The sequence below is a fragment of the Nomia melanderi genome, chromosome 10 (genome assembly GCF_051020985.1).
Source record: "Nomia melanderi isolate GNS246 chromosome 10, iyNomMela1, whole genome shotgun sequence".
NCBI lineage: Eukaryota > Metazoa > Arthropoda > Insecta > Hymenoptera > Halictidae > Nomia > Nomia melanderi.
This window is the reverse complement of record NC_135008.1, coordinates 15,765,674-15,785,329: the sequence shown is the minus strand read 5'-3', so window position 1 is coordinate 15,785,329 and position 19,656 is coordinate 15,765,674. Positions and strand designations below refer to the sequence as shown.

General features: G+C 28.1%; 3 protein-coding genes across 17 annotated transcripts in view; 2 read left to right on the top strand and 1 right to left on the bottom strand.

Annotated features, from left to right (window-relative positions):
• LOC116428670 (uncharacterized) overlaps nucleotides 1–10,721 on the top strand; it is a 340,086-nt gene extending 329,365 nt beyond the window's left edge. For 9 of the 11 annotated variants that reach the window (XM_076371668.1, XM_076371669.1, XM_031980617.2 and 6 more), the window contains 4 exons: nucleotides 5,380–5,415; nucleotides 6,325–6,459; nucleotides 6,748–7,021; nucleotides 9,279–10,721. In XM_076371668.1, the coding sequence (XP_076227783.1) occupies nucleotides 5,380–5,415; nucleotides 6,325–6,459; nucleotides 6,748–6,870 (294 nt within the window). In that variant the 3' untranslated portion in view covers nucleotides 6,871–7,021; nucleotides 9,279–10,721. The remainder of the gene's footprint in view (nucleotides 1–5,379; nucleotides 5,416–6,324; nucleotides 6,460–6,747; nucleotides 7,022–9,278) is intronic. The other 2 variants (XM_076371671.1, XM_076371673.1) reach the window with 2 other exon arrangements.
• Nucleotides 10,722–11,105: 384 nt separating this feature from the next.
• LOC116428674 (putative peptidyl-tRNA hydrolase PTRHD1) lies at nucleotides 11,106–14,932 on the bottom strand. 4 transcript variants are annotated; one of them, XM_076371681.1, is made up of 4 exons: nucleotides 13,409–14,054; nucleotides 12,285–12,455; nucleotides 11,781–11,970; nucleotides 11,106–11,279 (listed from the first exon to the last, which is right to left on the bottom strand). In XM_076371681.1, exons 3-4 carry the CDS (start codon nucleotides 11,967–11,969, stop codon nucleotides 11,106–11,108), a joined length of 363 nt encoding a protein of 120 aa, XP_076227796.1. In that variant the 5' UTR covers nucleotide 11,970; nucleotides 12,285–12,455; nucleotides 13,409–14,054. The 4 variants fall into 4 exon arrangements, with proteins under 4 accessions (XP_076227796.1, XP_076227797.1, XP_076227798.1 ...); XM_076371682.1 differs by having other exon boundaries at nucleotides 12,285–12,451; XM_076371683.1 differs by lacking the exons at nucleotides 12,285–12,455; nucleotides 13,409–14,054 and adding an exon at nucleotides 14,782–14,932.
• Prx2 (Peroxiredoxin 2) lies at nucleotides 14,826–19,084 on the top strand. 2 transcript variants are annotated; one of them, XM_031980629.2, is made up of 5 exons: nucleotides 14,830–14,976; nucleotides 16,073–16,175; nucleotides 17,769–17,919; nucleotides 18,002–18,310; nucleotides 18,398–19,084. In XM_031980629.2, the coding sequence occupies exons 3-5, from the start codon at nucleotides 17,786–17,788 to the stop codon at nucleotides 18,540–18,542; spliced, it is 588 nt and encodes a 195-aa protein (XP_031836489.1). In that variant the 5' UTR covers nucleotides 14,830–14,976; nucleotides 16,073–16,175; nucleotides 17,769–17,785; the 3' UTR covers nucleotides 18,543–19,084. The 2 variants fall into 2 exon arrangements, with proteins under 2 accessions (XP_031836488.1, XP_031836489.1); XM_031980628.2 differs by lacking the exon at nucleotides 16,073–16,175 and having other exon boundaries at nucleotides 14,826–14,976.
• Nucleotides 19,085–19,656: the final 572 nt, after the last annotated feature.

Here is a 19,656-nt window from a genome sequence, read left to right as displayed (position 1 = left end):
ATAAGTCATCTTTATTATTATTGTATTTATGTCATTTTTAGTTTCCAAGTAGCTAATTCTCATTGTAAGTCCTGATATATGTCAAGTGCCAAAGAATAACCAATAACATTCAAGAAGTACAGATAATTTTGAAATCTTATAAATTGAAAACTCAGATTATTTTGTAACAGTTATTTATTTATACTTCTGAAATGGAGCAATACTTCCTGAGATGATTTTCATAATTACGGAAGAACAAAGAAACATTACGATTAACGTCAAAGAAATATTGAGTACCATTATTTATAAAAATTCAGTTGACTATCATTATATTAAATAATAAAATTTCTCCACTGCCTATTTATCACTGCTCAATCATTAATACAGTAATATTATTGATCTGATGGTTATTTTAAAAATATCGAAATATTCTTTTTTTGTTAACTCAAAGATTGTAACGCAGTTACTATTCACTTAAACTCGATGTTATTTCTATCAATCATTATTAAACTTACGATGATACGTATTTCATTTATTTAATAAGGGTTATATACATCTTTACTTAATGGGGAACCTTAAAAACTGATGTTTTCATCAAATTTTTATCGAAAAAGGTATAAATATTATTGTAATCGTAACACTTTTCAGTAATTTAATCATATCTTTGGCTATAAGAATTAAATATTTTACCAAAACGTATTAGTAATATATTACGGTTATTAAAACTAGTCCTGCATATACCATTCGCTACAGTAATTTATGATGTTCACACTGATGTCAACAAATTTTACCTGAAATTTTGAAAATACATAGACAACAAAAAAAGTTAATTTTTTTATTTTTTAAAATTATCCAATCAAAATATATTCTTTAATCGTGGTGTAAGTACATTCAAGGCGATTATTCGCATTGCTTTCCAAATCTGAACAATAAGTTATATTAACAATAATTCTTCAACAGTGTTTTCTCATTCTTTGGTAATATCTTAATACATCTCCACATTAACCGATTTTAATAAAACCTTGAGATATTGCAAGAATTGCACATTTTCAATAACATTTTACTTCAAAAGAAATGTCGCTGACATTTAGTTTTTGAGATAATCGCGAAAAATTTTTGCTACCACTACATTGAATTCTTTATATGCAGCGCATTCGAAAAACGAACACAGGCATAGTTGCGCGATCGCTGCGTCGGCCATCGCCTTCTCGAATTTCACATGGGTACGCTCCGTTACAAAAGTTTTGATTCGATTACGGCAGTTTCATACCTTTGTCGTACATGTAAAAATAAGTTTCACCTAGATAATAGATACAGGTGGAGTTAGATCTTTGTCTTTAGGGGGGAGGATATATACTGTACCTCCTTTACCGACGCTTTTATTTTATAATTGTCAAAATTATTGTTAATTCTTCTAGTATGAGTCCCTCGATTTTTTATAAAAAATCGAAATATTCGAAAATTTAGATATTTTTACTAATTTCAAATTAAATGGGTTTTATCGCAGTAAAACTGTTAGTAACAATTGTAAAATAGGTATAGTTATTAAAACAGTAAAATTGAAGTACAAGCTTCGACTTCTATAGAAAAGTAATAGGTACATAAATGTAATAATGATAATAATAATAATATAATATAATAAATATTAATATAATATAAAACAAAAGCGTAGGTAAAGAAGTGACAGTATATACCCCCCTACCCCTGAAAAACTAGCCTTTCCTATACCGATATCTATTATCGTATACGTAACCCCAGGCGATGTAAACTCATTGATATAAGCCGCGGCGACCGCGCTGCAATGCTTCTGTTCGTCTCACGGACGCGCTCAGATATAAAGGATTCAATGTAGTGTGGTAGTAAAAGTTTTTCGCAATTATCTCGGAAACTAAATGTCGACATTTTTTTCAACGAAAAAAGTTGTTCAACATGTGTATATACCTCTTGCAATATGCGATGGTTTTATTAAAATCGATTACTGCGGGGATGTACTAAGACATTACCCATTTCCTTTATACACTTTGAACCACTTTACTTTCGACGCATGTTTTTCTTTAATATCTAAATGACATCAATATATCATTTTCATTGATAAATATATTAATGTGCGTTTAATAACATGAATTACTATTGGTATTGTTAAGTACATGACAATTTTACTCACTAAATACAATGATGCTCGCTTAAATTCCACAAAATCTGCTCGGCTAAATTCCACTGCACCATACCTACTCTCCCCTCACTACTCGCTGTCTCGAGATCAGTGTAACGTGATCCCAGAAGACACGGACAGGAAATGAATACAATGACGAAAAGAAAAACAGACACAGGTCAAAGAGATGGCACACGCATCAAATATGAACACGCAGCGAAGAAAATTTCAATCGCAATAATTTTAATTTTACCTTCTCAATCGTAGTACCGATGGAATATCCAAATTCTTCTCGTTAAAATAAGTCCAAACACGACGTAAATCGGTCTAGTTTTTTCAATTTGAGGAAAATGAACCTTTAATTTCATTAATTACATTAAATCGGTAAAACAAGTCCAATTCCCACTGTTTTTGGACAATCTCAGAAATTCACTGGCACTACACTTGAGAAGGTAAGGTTAAAATTACAGCAATTGCAATTTTCTTTATTGCATGTTTGTATGTGACGCGTGCAGAATTGTATCTATCCCACTTCCACTCACTATATCGATTCTCTGCCCTTGTCAAGCTGTGCTCGAGTCAATTCTTGGAAGGTAATAGCTTCCTCCTATTTTTTCTGCTCGGCTAAATTCTACTGTTGGGAGCCAAAATTGTGAAATTTAAGCGAGCATTACTGTAAGTCCAGATTTAATTCAATTTTTAATTAATAATTCATGTTCTTTTTTCATGTATCATCTCATTCAAAGTTTTGAACCTCGTAAATATTTTTGGAAATAGAACAACCTAAATTATAGTTTTTTTATTATACTTTTTAACTTCTTTTACAACAAATTGTTTTCCGTCCAAATAGATAAATGACACCGTTTGTTTTACAAATAAAACATTGAACAAAATTAACGTAATTCAGTGTGCATTAATTTTTATCTATTATTAGGCACCTCATGATTCGTACAACAATATCGTCATAAATCACGACTACTGCAAGATTTCCTTTATGATCTCTGCAACTAACTCCTGAAGTCGATTCCTTAATCCTTTGCACTCGAAAACCTTGTCACTAAGAATATTGATAATTTCCTGGTGAAATATCTATGACACTTTGTACAACTGACACATAATGAAACCATGCATAAATTGACACTAGCTTTATGGATATTTATTGTATAGTTGTTGTTCTTAGCAAAATGATTATCCGTTCATTTTGATCTTGAAAATTTAGGATTTAAGAATAAAAGATTAAGGTATATATTCGTGCAATTGCATCGATCAAAATCGACGTAAACATTTACCAAATAATGTTTATAAAATTCAGTGTGCGTCAAATTGGCGCATTCCGTAAACCTAGTGTTAAAGAACAGTACTATTTCGTTACAATATTTCACGTGTCAACATGATATTTTATGATAAAAGTCAAACTTCAAAATTTTTATGCACTGAAATAAATGGTGACTGAAGGTCGCCTATCGAGCGCAAAGAGTTAATTAAGTCGAATAACTTTATACACGGTTGATCTTGAAAGAATTGTCGCTTTCTTCCTCCAAAAAATATATCCAATAGCATCTGTATTTATAGTGCTACAGGAATGTCATAGAAGAATTAAACGAACAGTCCTATATAATCATTTAACCAGTTCCAATTCATGTCGTCGATCATTTCAAAGCGGTAGTTGTTTAACTCTTGAGAAAAACGTAATTACATTACTGTCAGTGATGACTGGAATCAATCACAGAACCTATTACAAGTACAGTGTAGAATTACACTAATCATTTGTGACGAAAATCGAACGACACATTAGTGTTTTCATCATCCAAGCCTAGTTACTTTCCATTGAAAATCTGTGTGTCACTTGACATGACAATTTGATGGAAATTAGTTTGAGTAAACGCGTTCCAAGACAAGTCAATTTTTAATTTTCTCAATAGGTTGTTAATATATTGGCGAAAATGAAACCAAATACCACATTATTTGGTTTCTTTATGTTTTATGTATTAACCGTCTGACTGCAAACAACGTCTTTAAACACCTTACAAAAAGCATCAACATATAATAAAATAAATGTTATACTTCTCAGCGACCAATGAAGGGTTAACATAAGTTATTTAAATTAGGTATACAGTAGCTGAAATGAATACCAGAAATTTAGAAGGGCGAGAGGGATGTAAAAAAGAAAATGTAGGGAAAATGATTTAGTCCTAGCCCTACTAGTGGTCCCATCAGTAAACTATTTATTGAATTATTTAGTATAAATTACCTAATCTTGAATTTAGGTACGATAAATTCTATAAATTCGATAATTAGAAATTTTATATACATATAGAGATTAGTAACAGAACAGATGGCTACGAGTAACGAGTATTAAAGTCTAAAACTTTCAAAACCACAGTATTTTAATTATAGTGGCGGTACTGTATTTCAATGAAATTTTTAATAAAGGAACAACGTTCTTCAACATAGAAATATTTAACAATGCGATTTATATCGAACTATTTTAAGTCGTACACACAAATAGAGAAACACTGAACTTCGCTGTAGTGTTACATTATTTTTACATCTGAGCATATTTAATCTGATTTTCGGAAAGATCCAAACAGTTCATTAATAGTACTTTTATTTAAAAAAAAAAAAGGAAGAACAAGAAAATTATTAAAATTATTTTTTTTTGGTTTGTGCGTTTATATACCCCTCTAAAGTGACACTAAATGCACACATTGTAAGATTAATATATTAAACAATTTCAACGACTTTATAGTTGCATACGAAATGTCAATAACCATTTTATAATGTATCATACGACGTAATTCTTGAAATAACAGTCTTTTCCTTTCACTACACAAATTAGTCGAATGACATTATATTAAAAATTCTACTGAAACGAAATGTTTTAATTTCAAAAAGAGGGAGATGCGCATAATCCTCTCCATTTCTATTTTTAAAATCAGAAAAGAATTTTAAATCGAAAATCAGATCGCAACCATTCAATTTTGCGTGAACGTAACCGAGTAACAACCTTCACGTACTTTATATTATTTGCTTTAGAATATAAATTAATCTCTTCACGATTAATTCTCTTACACTGTTCGATGTGTTCGTGATCGTAGCCACGTATGGTGACGATGAAACTCGATTTTATTTGAAATTCTACAATCGAGAAATGCTTCCAACAATATATACAACGTGCATGTAGAAAACAAACGAAGAAAAGCATAAATATTATTTACCAAATAAATTCTTTGGCGTACCAATTCCAGGGACCGAAGGGAGAGACAGGTGCAAAAGGTGAACCTGTGAGTATTGACGTAATTCGACTCTATTAATATTAAATAATTGGGCAACAAAATTATGATTAAATAAGATGGATTAACTCAAATATATTTCACAATGACATCTCTGATACGCGAAAGGTATCGCACACTTGATGTGAAATTACGGCAAAGAATGTACGAAATTAGTTTATTATCGATGTCTACTTCGCATTTCATCTGTCATCGTCGTAATCATTATTCATTTGTATTATTACTATTATTATTATTGTTATTATTATTATTGTTATTATTATTGTTATTATTATTATTACTGTTATTGTTACTACAACTACAAACGAATCATCGCATGAAGAAACGAAGCGAAATCAATACATCTAATTAAGTATGATTTAGCGTTCGGTCAGAGATAATACGAAACAAGAATTGCACAGAAGAATAATCTAACATATTATGCAGTTTTGTACACCACGCGCAAGAATCGTTCCATAACAAGCGTTTCTATAATCTTCTACCTTCACTTTTCATTTTCCTACGATAATTTCCTTATTATTAGTTTCGATACATCGATTTCCGTATGCTGCCACCAGCGTATAATAAACACTCGTTAGTTTTTTATATGCAGAATATATAATCATTTTTTAAACGGTACAACCTTAATAGATCCATTAAGCACAAACGTTAAACGTAACACTTTCTTTAATTCTTTGGATTCGATAAAAGGAACAAACGAAACAAAAATTTTCGATTAGTCAAGCAAAAGATTTATTAATGCCTTTGTTAGACGTTCATGCTCAATTGCGTATTCTGCATAATTGAATATTGTAGTGCATAGAGAGAATCTTTCTTGTGCCTGGCCTTTTTTTGCACGTTTGCACAGAGATTAGTGCTTGCGTCATTTCCATTAAAAAGCATTCTTATGTCTGAATACAGGGTGAGCGAGGAGCACGCGGTAAAAAAGGTAACAAGGGCAACAAAGGAGATCAAGGTGTACCAGGCCTAGATGCACCCTGTCCGTTAGGTGCCGACGGGCTTCCACTTGGTGGATGCGGATGGAGACCGCCTCAGGTAACGTAATCCTTTCGCATGTACCAAAGATTCATTTGTTTTAGGGATGAGTGTAAAATAAAGACGAAAACAGTGTCATACAAACTACGGGTTGCTGTATTCGGTAATTCACAATTGATCACTATTAACGATTATGAAACATTGTTAAATCTAATTTTTAATTACGATCGAGTTACGCGCGAAGAGAAACGTTGTCGAATGTCCATTACAAACGATAAACGAACGCAAAGAGTTAATGAAAACGAAGTAGATGCAACGAACGCTAGGATTCTCGCATATGCTTAGCAGGACATCACTAGTACCTCGGTACCAGCTGTCGAAGATCCAGAACCAGCAGAGACGGATTACGAAGAGCCAGAAGGGGAATACGATGAATATACGGATCCAAACGGAAATCTAGCCGAGCAATAAATGCTCGTTGTGCGCTGCCCTAATCACCATCAACTACGCTGCCCTACCACCACTACCACTACTACTACCACCACTACACCACCAAAAACCACCACCGTCATCGCCCCTCATCACTCGTCTCACTTTGCTCTCCTACACTAACGTGATCCTGGTAATTGCAAGTCCCGTAGTTGCACTAACTCTACTGCATGCTCAGTCAGCAATGATTTGAGAAAATGCTTCTTAACGATCTAACTTTCTAGACTCTTTACCGTTCTTCACCATTGTTTCTTGCTTCTCTTCCTTTCCTGTAGGAGATTTTCCCAGGTATACTTTGCTATGTGCTTGACGATAGTGATAGAACTAATAGGTTTCTCGGTTATGATACAATTGAACTTCATTCGGCCGAACCTGTCGAAGAATAAAGTTATTCGAATAACTAGGTCATACGGATAGCAAAATTCCAGCAGACTGTCAACTTTATAGCACTGTATGAACGACATCACACCAATGTCGACATATTCACGTTATTAACAGTATTTAATTTAAATATGAATGCATCCACCTACCTGTGAAAGTGCAATTCGATCAATATACTTTTCCATCTCATTTATTATTTGCTAGTAACGTGTTGCACTATTATTTACGAGATAAATTAATGAGAAGTTAATAAAGCTGACTTTTCAGCATTTATTTTTGTATTAATATTATTTCCTAAAAAGACTATTAGAAACTATTAAAATGAAATAAAAGACATATTTCTTATTTATCGAAGATTGTATACTTATATTATTTTTATTTACTTAAAAATTTTAAGTTACCAAGGTTTCCTATTCAATTGAATAATCTCGAATGTTTGCATTTCTTAATTAAAAAACTACGAAACCATCATTAACGTCTTTTTTTACAATTACAGAACTGTAAATACTATTTTGTCTTCGTCTTCGTTAATAAGCAACTCACATTTGAGCTCAGTGATAAAATAAGCCCCGAAGAAATTGATTTCCAAATATTTACTCGTTTCAATATTTTCGTGCAACGTAATCGAAATCGTTAGTTGCTCCTTATTTACATTTCATGTTATTTTAACAATATTAATTACGTTATATGCCAGAGATTTATTATGAGCGTTCATATTATGCTATTAATTCTCTTCTACTAATCCACCACTTAATGTAATCCCAATGTAAATATTATTATCCCAAGCAATTCAATTAAAATGGAGCTTCATCGCGCGTACATTACGTTCGAATTTATATTGTTAATGGCACGTTTCGTAGAAGCGTAGAAAGTTCGATATCCAAAAATTCTGTCTAACTTGTACCCTTGAGCGTAAATGAAAAAAAAACTAGTCCAATAAGAAGATCTCTAACAATACTAACAAGCATGTTGCATGAAAACTGATATTGATAAGAAGATTAATTAATGTATTTATCTAGAAAAGAAACGTTTCTGAATCTGTATAGATTTATGTGACTTTTTTTATTGTTAGAAAGAATAAGAAAAGTAATACTATGCAATAGTAAGAGGTGTAGGTAAAGAAAAATAGGAAAGTAGCTTTTCAGACAACCTAATACTGATTAAGACACTAGTCAGTATCTTTAATCAAATTTTAACGTCACAAATAATTCTAATTCTAAATGCATGAATTCTTGGCTGTACACCCGCTCGATTGTTTATACGCACGACAATACAGTTCTTCAGGCGCCTATTCAATAAACAATGAAATGGCTATAGACAACTGAATTCTCACAAAAGGAATAACAGTTTACATATATGAGCATTGTATGTTTACATCTACATTGCACTTGTACGTTTCAACACTACAAATCTTTTCACATCTTTGAACGTACAGTACATTTATAATTATTCAAACAACTTAAATGTTTAAATATGTAGCACTTGAAAAATAAAATCATCTTATATAGTAAACTCATAAACTAAGTTACAGTATAATAGTATTAGAAAATCATTTACTAACTCTCGTTTGAGTAGATGCCTATATTTGATTTACTTATTGCTTCAAAAATTGTCTGACATTTATTTAACAAATTTTATTAACACGTTTTGCATTTTCTTTTATATGCCTTTCTTCGCGATAAAGAACAATTTCTACCTATTTACTTAATTGTAAGTAACTTGTTTCACAAAGATTTAAAAATAATGTAACCTAATATATAATATTTAAAATGCCCACAATTACAACCATTGTAAAATAAAAAAAAGTATTAGTTATTATAATAATAAATTATTTAAGTTAACTTTAGTGTAAGACATTTATGTTGCTTTCAAAAACAAGTTACATTGTAGTCTTCCTTGTTTAAATGATTATGAATGATACTGTAGATACATATATTAGACTTGCTTAAAAATTTAATTTCATATTTCCCAAAACTAGTAATAATATATTTGTTTCATCATATTTGCAGGATGGAAACAATATTCTTCGCGAATGGCTGGAAGAGCAAGAAGAGGAAGGAAAAGGGCAGTGATACAATGAAGATAGTACATATTTCCAGGGACCTTCGTGTATATTCCATCGTGAAAATACTCATCCAATTTGACGTAAAAACAAGTTTACAAAAGAAATATATATGTATATTTTAGATATACATATTTTTTGCATATATTTACCTATATGCCAAACTAATCATCTTGCCATCAAGTGTTGTAAATAAATGTACTTACAGTGTTTAGCGTCCGCAAATAGTGCGTGTACATAAATATTTTAGAGCTTATTACCGCAAACGCGGTTAGAACAATATCAACATAATTTTACTGATGATGTGTCTACAAAGAAAAGTGTCAATAATTTATAAACTACTTGATTTCCAAGTAAAAACGATATCTGTCTTAATTAACAAATCATCAACTGCACAACTTGTTAAGTGATAAAACATGGGGAAAACTAATTGATTTACTGATCCAGCAAGATTACTGCGAATTGATAGCTACATAATGTTTCAACAAAGTGCTATTGAATGCATCTTATGTAAAAATGATTCACTGTCATATTTATGTCCTATCATATATTTATGTAACGTAAATATATTTTATGAACCTCAAGAAAGCATACAATGCAACAATTTCACAAATAAAAAAGGCAGATAAATAAGCAAACATTAGGTAACATTAAAATTCCAACTGTCATAATATAGCTTTCTCAAAATATCTACCGTTATACTATATAATTCTTGGAATATCAATCATCATAGTACATTTTCCTTAGCCATTGATAAATTCATAAAAAGAGAAATATAAAAAATGAACTTGCAATGACACAGAGCTACCAGAACTGATGATTTTCCTTGCATAAACCCATCTATTTAAACGTTATTTAATGAACTATTGTTATTTTTAACTTATATTCAAGCAAATTTTAACCAGCGTTAAGTTACTGTGTTAATTTATTTTTTATTAAAATACAACCAAACGAGTTTAAGCATAAATGCTATTACATACTCATACATGGTCATAATAATTATGTTTTACATATCATTATGTTTTTAAGCATAAAAAATTTTAATTGTGCTATTTTGATGAAGTTCAATTTTACACTTTATTGGAACTTCCAAATTATATTTAAATTTCGAATACTTTCATTCAAAACTCAGATGCAAATAAAATTCAATAAAGTAAAAAATAATTAAAACTTATTTGTTTAATATGTATTAATTGTATACTTTATGATCAATGCATATTCGTGTACCTGTGTAATTTTGTTGCCTTCGATGTGTTGGATAAAGTGCATATTTTTGCACAATCGCAAAGGCTAATTTTTATACGAGTATCAGTTAATGAAGCATATCATTACACAAGTTTCCATTAGATTAGAATTACATTAGCTGTAAAGCAAAAAAATAATGTGTACACATTGTCAATATTACCAGGTATTGTAAAATAAAATATAAGTGTATATCTGGAATATTCTGCCATTTTCATAATAAAACCTGTTTTAAACTTTGTCATCCTTCATGTAAAAAACAAAATATGATTCAAATTATGTGGAAAATATTAATAAAATGAATAAAATATTCAGAAACCTAATATTTAAGTATTACAAATGATCCTTACAATGTGGATGAAAAGTAAGATATCAAGCAGAAGATATCCCTAAGATATCAAGCATAAGAGATTTTTCATATATCAAGCACTCTAAGCAATGTAGAACACTAAAAATTGTTATTTTTTATTATTATAACTGTGCAATACAAAGAAAACAATTTGCAATCGTATAAATTAGAGCTATATCATGATTATGATTTAAATAATTTATATTCCTTGAAATATGATTTCACTTTGTCCTTAGGATAGGGCTTTGTCACCAAACATGTTGGTATATTTTCAGGTTGTTCAATCCACAATTTATGATCGATATCAGAATTTTTCAATTGTATAGATAAAGTATTTAAGCTGGATTCATCAGGAACCTAGTGTTTAAATATAGAAATATACATTATAAATACTGTCATGCTTTGTTACTACTTTAACCCTTTGAGTGCTATGAAGTGAAAGTGTTATGAATATAGCAGATACATTCATTTAATAAATGACATTGGTACAGACTCTAGACACATATATGTATTCAGTGAACCAATACTAATGAATAATGTTTCTTTGAATATAATTCTGATAAGTTAAATAATATTTATATAATTTTAAATAACGAAAGATCAAAATATAATGTGTTACAAATAGTTACTATTATATAGGTCATGGACAATTGACATACAATATGTGGTATAAAAGAAAAAAATTCTATAATTATTGTCATCATAAACTGAGTATCATGCACAATATATACTTCTGTTTTCAAATACTTTACACTCAAAGAATTAAAAGCTACGTGTAAGTACAAAAGTTATGTAAAGTAATACAGAACAACCTGTATTCTATTAATTCTAATGTATTTTGTACCTGGGTATACTTACTTCAAGTACAATTTTATGCATGTCATCTAAATTCTTGAGGTAGTCTTGCATATAACTGTCATTATAAAAAAGATGTGTAACAGCAGTACAAGCATGACAAGCTTGAGCTACAATTGCACCTACGGGCCATTTCATTACCTTTAAAAGGTCTCTTCGCAATACCACATACTGAACTATAATGTCACCCATTCTGAAAACAACAAAAATTAAAAATTTGTATTAGATAGAATAAAATTGTGAAATTACGAAATTGTTTAATTTCAAATAGTTACATAATTTTATTTAATAAGTACATAGTAATAAACAACAAAAGTACATTAAATTGTCTTGGATAAGATACAAAAACACTTCCAAAGTATTTTCGTAAAAACTATTGTTTGGTTACAAAAATATATTGTTTAGGTAGTTTGTCATTGTTGCAAATAAAATAGATTACTTATACTTTACATATAATTATCTTTTGGACTACCTATTATTTGAGAAAAATGTTTTTAAAAAACTTACTCTGTTTTGAAAGAGATATTTTATAATATACATATTTTTTCAAATAATGATGTCTCAGATTGATTGATCTTTGTTTTTTCTTCAAAGAAAACTATATATAGATTATTGCTCCATTAGGTGTATGAATCATTTTCATTTAAACCCACATCATTGTATAAACAATAGGTCTAGCTAAACAAAAGTACGTAACATTTAAAATAAGAAAGTTCATCTTGAAATTTCAATAATATTTCTACCTTAAAAAAATGTAAATCTATCATAAGGTATTTTCTTTGGGACAAACTAAGTTCATTTCAAACATTTCTGTAAATAATAAATGATGCAAAGCATACTTGCATGCAAATGTGTAACAAACAACCTCATATACCAATAAAAGCCTAATTCCTCAGTATTTAAATTATACAATTATAATATTTACAAATATGGAGTTTTATTTTATTATCTCTGTTTATTTCTGTAGAAATTAATAATTGTACATAAGGAAATGATACAATATGTTTATGTAATAAATTTAATAGTTTATACATTTATAATGTAATATTGTATAAATTATTTTGTGTTTAATATCATGTTCATCAAACTTTAAATATATAAATTGATTTAACAGAATTTCTAACCAGATTATTTTTCATAATTACATTCTAAATGATAATATACAAAGCTTTCTTTTATTGCCTCCTTTATTTCTAAACTTTAGATTTAATTAAACATTTTTCTTTATCTAAACTGATTCCATAAATCATTCTATGAATAAAAGATACAAGGTATTTTCTTTACATCTTTCATTACATGACTTAATTATTTATTAAATATTCAATTAAAAATATAGTTTAATTAAGCATTTAAATTTGTTTAGTTTTCTTTAATAATCTTAATAGAGTAAATAAATTTTGTGTTTATTCTAACTGTTTTAAATTATTCTATAAAAATATTTTACAGTATATTTTTATATACATATAGTTTATTAATAAGAAGTATTAAAATTATTGCTTTAGACAATAATCCTTTTATCACCTTAATATAAATTTCAATAAAAAGTAATTGTAAAACTCTTTCATTATACAGTATTCCATTACGTTTTATACACTTTTATACATAAGAAAATGAAGTAAATACATACTTACTTTTAACACTTTGGTAGGCGTTTTTGTTAACCACCGATTATCGACCAAATCATATAATTACGATTTGTTCCATTACTATTCTATTTTTTGTAATAACTAAATTTAAATCTAGTTTCAAGGTTACATTATGAAGTTTCAATGATACATTCAACGTTTCTTTTCATATATACATATGTTATAATATTAACTATTGTCCGAAATGTAATAGTGACGGACGATAAAACGAACTCGAAAGACGCCCGTGGTTTATGAAATACTTACATAGGTTATAAGTACAACTATCAAAGATTATATTTTTTAGAATTTCATAATAACTAAAATCTATATAGTCTTTCATAAAAAGTGAATTAACTAGTAAAAAATGACTCCTTAATATTTTTTACATTTTGAGACGCATATTTATATTTAAAATAATATCTCTTTGAATTATGTATACATACTCTAAAAATTAATCAAAAAAGAAAAGTTCTGAATAATACTTTATATATACTTATAATAATCTTAAAAGTTAATCAACGTGTTTCGAACTTAATATATATTTTATTCTTAATATATTTAATTAAACAGATATTCTAATAACATTATCAATTATTAATTATTTATCTAAACGACATACCAAAATCTAACGTAATTATCTATACTTGCTATATTGTTTCTCACTTAAATAAAAATATTGCTAGTAGTAATACTACAATTATTATCTTTTGTTCAATAAAGATATATAATTATAAATAAAATATTTTCACAGTTTTAGAATATTTTACTTTGTATTTAGATATTTGTTGAATACTATAATGTAAATAAATGTTAAACATTTAAATACTTAAATATGTGTATATTTTGCGTAAAGTAAATAAATATTGTAAATAAATGTGTGTTAGTATACATAAATATTTATACATAAATACTGTACAAAATTGTATACATATGCATAAATGTGTACAAAATTAATTAACATAAATTATAACAATGTAAATTGAAAATTTGATCCCTATATATTGTCATTCAGAAAAAGCAATTGTACCAACATAATTACTTGTACATAAATACTAAATCTTATAAAACAAAATATACGATCTTACAAGTATGCTGACAATTATCAACATGTTTTAAAAATTAAATTCGTTGTATACCATAAAACCATTTCAATAAATAAATAAATATATGTATATATATACATATATATATATTTGTATATTACTGTGCAATTAATTATGTTGGCAGAACTGTTTTTCTTGAATGACAATGTGACAACGATCAAACTTTCAATTTAAACTATTATAATTTACGTTGTTAATAAATTGTTTAATTTTAAATACAAGTAATCTATAAACGGCAAAAAAATAAACCAATTAATAATATAAATAACTTACTTGTAATCAAAATGCAGTTTGTGATAGGTGGCACTGCAGTTTGTAGATGGCGTAATTTAAGTTCTTTGTTTTCCGTTGTAAACCAGGTCCTCGTTCCTTTGAAACCGGTTGCCGGTTAGACATACCTTTGACAGTGTATAAGTACGTTGAGTGACGTGCTCGACTAAAATCTAGATTTTTCTATAAGGAGAAAAGGTATATTCTTTTTATTCGTTTCTAATAAATTTTGTGTTAATACGTGCATTTCAACTGTTTGCGATTATCTTTTACCTATTTTTACATACTTTAATATTAATGCAATTACAAAGCATTATTGCACACATTAATGCAATACTTAAATATCTAGGAGCGTTGTAAATGATCATTATCATGTTAAATTTAATTTGAGGTTACGTAATTAAAGTATTTTATACTTGACTTTTTTTTCTATAAATCTGCATTTTATGTTATATTTGATCATTTGAAAGCCATTGAATGAACAGAAAATGTGAATTAGCAATAGATTGTTAGATAAGTACATACGTATTATGCATACTTCTATGTCCTTACAAAATTGCTGTGTAACGTACGATATTGCAATAATTCGAATAACTTAAACTTTTATTAATATATGCGAAAGTTATTCTGTCATACACTTAACATATGGAAGCTGCTATTTTTATTGCATTTGAATAAACTATATAAAAGAATTAAATACATTTAAAATATTCTATGTGTTGTTAACATGAATTAATAATTCATACAAATTAACTATTATAATTGACTAGTAATGATTCAGTTTTACGTTATTTTGTTATATTTGATTTAAAAATCCCTTTTTATCATAATTTTCTTACATTTCCTGGATTTGTCCTTGAACGTTATTTATAATTGCAGTTTATTGATGCGTAATAAAACTTTAAATGATTCATATTTATCTTCTGCGGGGTTATTGTCATTTAATGTGTTTTGTATATTAAGTAAATCATATTTCTTAAATAAATTAATAAAAAAAAATTTTCATATATGTAGATAATACACAGTGGCAAACAATAGCATTGTCTCACATATAGTTTTATATTATAAAACGCTGAATTATTTCATTTACTATTTCGTATATAATTCCTTTTTGTATTATTACTTGTAAAAGATCGGAAATTGAATGCATTAACTTTATTATTCATTCTTATATTATGATTATATTTCTAAATTTATTTTTGTTATTCTTTTAAAAATATTTCCTTTAATTCTGGTTAAAATAGCTTATCTCAGAATTGTGGCACTTGTAATTAAATTCTTATGTTATCCCTAGGTTCAATAAAATCAGAATTCTATTATCCACATTTAGATGTTACAAGTCCATCATATTAAAATGTATTGAATACTTTATTTGGAAATATCTTTTTTTATACCACGTAAGCAAAATATTTAAGTATTTGAATGCGTAGAATTTTTAAATGGTTTATCATCTTTATTTTCTATTGTACCTGCAATTTCTTATAATTTAAATTTTAGGTTTGTTTTTTTACGCTTTCAATTTTATGTAACTAATAATTTGAGTGGGTAACTACTTTAAAAAAGAACAATATTCATTTGATTTTAAGCTCTTTTGTAACAATGTAACTAGTAAAATTTATTCTTTATGTAAATCTTAAATTTTTTATATGCTTTACTTATTAATTCATTGATATCCATGATTTTATTTATTCAACAACATGGAAAATAACTATCAGCAGATTGTCTACTTACAATTTTTTATTCTACATCAATATTTTTGTCTTTTTGTAAAATGTTTGAGAAAAATATTCATTCTTATTTTGCATGGCACATTATTGTCTTCTGTTATTTAATAAATTCAAATATCTGATTCAATTTTTCAGATAAATTAATAATAATTTTTTAATAGAAATAAAAAATCAATATTTCAAATTCAAATGGAATTATTTAATAATTTTGAAAATGTTTGCATTTAGCATCATGTAAGTAAATTAATAACTTCTTATACGTAAGCTAAATTTTATCAAAGGAGCATTTATCTAATCATAATTCCAATAACAAGTATTGGACATTCTGTATGGAATTAAAAAATAATTTATCTTTGCCAATGAAGTTATATAATCATATTTTAGTCACACTCAATGAAAGTCTTGATTCAGTCAATATTGCAAACATGAACCAGTTTATCAATAGGCATTGTGTGTAATAAATTTTTTAAGTTGGTTAGCGTTTGCTTGGTTGTAATATCTATCTCACAGTGCACTTATTCTTTGTTACTATCTATATTACTAAAGACTTCCTCTTCAAATCTTTTTCTTAAGTACTGTAATTACGAGATTATTATTTTTATAATAATATTGGTTTGATACAAAAATTTTGACGTTCGTCATATGTGGTTAACAGACAAATTTTTCATAGAGACAAATAATATTTTTTTTTCAAACTGTAATAACATTTATAAAGAACACTTCTTTTTTTATTTTTACTTAGTTTTAGTTTAGCCCGCGAATATTTGAGCTACTAAATTAAATCTAAAAACTGAAAACGTCCAAACTTTTACATCAACCATTGTTTATACACATGATTAAACAAATAATTTATATTTGGATTCCATAATTTCTTGTTACTACACTGTAACAGTGGTTGGGTCTTGGCTAGATCTTTTTAGGCTTTTATATATATATATATATATGTATGTATATGTACATATATTTCTGCAGTTATCTCGGAAACTAAGAAACAGTGTCACTTTTATCACAGACAGGAATTACTTAGAATTACATTCTATCAAATAAAAAGCAAAACATTTTATAAATATGTGTTACATAAGAAACATGAAAAATGGATTAAAGAATCTATTAAGAAATTAGATCTATAAGAATCTATTAAAAAAGTAAACATTAAATTTGACAATACTCGCTTAGCTTTTGCTATGTAATATTATTTTATATATGTTAAGAAAATTTAAATAGTTTTGTGTTGAAGTACATGTTTATATATTTTGTTTATAGAAGTATAAAAAATCATCATGCCAGTTCCTGCAATTCAAAAACCAGCTCCTGCTTTCCGTGGCACTGCTGTTATTAATGGAGAATTTAAAGAAATTTCACTTTCTGATTATGCTGGAAAATATGTTATCCTATTCTTTTATCCATTAGACTTGTAAGTACCACGTTTTGTAATAATATTTGTGTGACATTGTATATTTCACTTATATAATAATTAATGATTTCTAATTGTATAGCACTTTTGTTTGTCCAACTGAAATCATTGCTTTCTCTGATCGCGTTGATGAATTTGAGAAAATCGGTTGCAAAGTGATAGCAGCGTCAACTGATTCTCACTTCAGTCACTTAGCATGGGTAAACACACCCCGTAAGCAAGGTGGTCTTGGTGAAATGAATATACCCTTACTTGCTGACAAGAGTTCCAAAATAGCTCGTGATTATGGTGTACTTGATGAGGAAACTGGTGTTCCATTCCGTGGTCTTTTCATCATAGATGATAAGCAAAATTTACGTCAGGTTACTATCAATGACCTACCAGTTGGCAGGTAAGATATTTTATAAATTAATAGATAAAAATAAAAATGTAATTTGTTACAATGTCTGGTTGTTTAATAAATATAATTTTTTTGAAGATCTGTGGATGAAACTTTACGCTTGGTGCAAGCATTTCAACACACTGATAAATACGGAGAAGTATGCCCTGCTGGTTGGAAACCAGGAAAGAAAACAATGAAACCTGATGTTGTTGGCTCAAAAGAATATTTTCAGGATTCGTAAATGAAACCAATAAAATGATTCATTTAATTTTTTAACTATCTTGTATTTGTTATAGTTTATTACTAAAAGCAACAGTAATTTCATAACTAATTATATGTATTACTAAAGTATTGAAATTAGTTTAACCCTTTGGAACAGTGAAGTTAACTATAAATATATTTTGTTATATGACATAAATGAATCATGAATCTCCATTTTGCTGCATACTGAGTTTAATGCTAGTTATTTTGTTGCATCATGTAAATGACCTTGTAATCATGTTATTTGAAGGGGAATTTTAATTTATGTAATGAATTATAAACGAATACATGTCAGAATAATTAATTTTTAAGAGTAGGCTGAATTAGAGTTTTTCAGTTTGGAATTTTTACAGGTATCTTTGTAGTCATTAATAACGAAAGGGTTAAAATAAAATATCAGTACTTTAATTTGTCACAATAAATAAATGTATTTATATAACTTGGCTGCTTACATGCATTATTTACACATTCCAATTTGATCATGTACTTCGTTATTTATTTATAATAAAATTGTAAAACAACTAGCATGTTCACCACAGTGACAACTTATTATCATACGTTGCTCATCCCGTAATAAATATTTGGAATAATCGAATAACTCCAGAACGATTCCAGATACACGTAAAATTTTAATATGTTTGAATAATCGTTAATTTACAACAGAGGTTCTGAACGGTAACAGTAACATTCTCTGAGAGCATTTAAGTACTTAAAAAGGTATTAAAAGAATGGCCAAGGCCAGAAGAGACTGGACATCCTATAGAAATTTGCAGTGGTAATTAGATACTAATATCCTTGACATACGTTCTCAAGGACATTCTATTTAGTATTCTCAAGATCTTTTAGCTATTGTTATATCTTAAAATGTTTCTAATACTTAAAAATAGGTCATCGTTGAAGTGAATATCTTAGACTTCTGTATCTTAAGAACAAAAAAAGTGTTTTTCTTTTATTCCATACCGAATATAGTAAGACCTTGATTCGAATCGAATCGCTACTTTCCGCGATTTATATTGCCCAGTCTTAGTTAAATTGGAAATCAATAAGTCAGATTCTTGGATCATACCTCAGTACATATGATATAATTTTACAAA

Coding starts and splice junctions, on each gene's coding strand:
- LOC116428674 (XM_076371683.1), bottom strand. CDS start 11,969: ATGGGTGACATTATAGTTCAGTATGTGGTATTGCGAAGAGACCTTTTA. Junction 11,280..11,780: donor TGCATAAAATTGTACTTGAA/GTAAGTATACCC, acceptor TTTAAACACTAG/GTTCCTGATGAATCCAGCTT.
- Prx2 (XM_031980628.2), top strand. CDS start 17,786: ATGCCAGTTCCTGCAATTCAAAAACCAGCTCCTGCTTTCCGTGGCACT. Junction 17,920..18,001: donor TTCTTTTATCCATTAGACTT/GTAAGTACCACG, acceptor CTAATTGTATAG/CACTTTTGTTTGTCCAACTG. Junction 18,311..18,397: donor AATGACCTACCAGTTGGCAG/GTAAGATATTTT, acceptor ATTTTTTTGAAG/ATCTGTGGATGAAACTTTAC.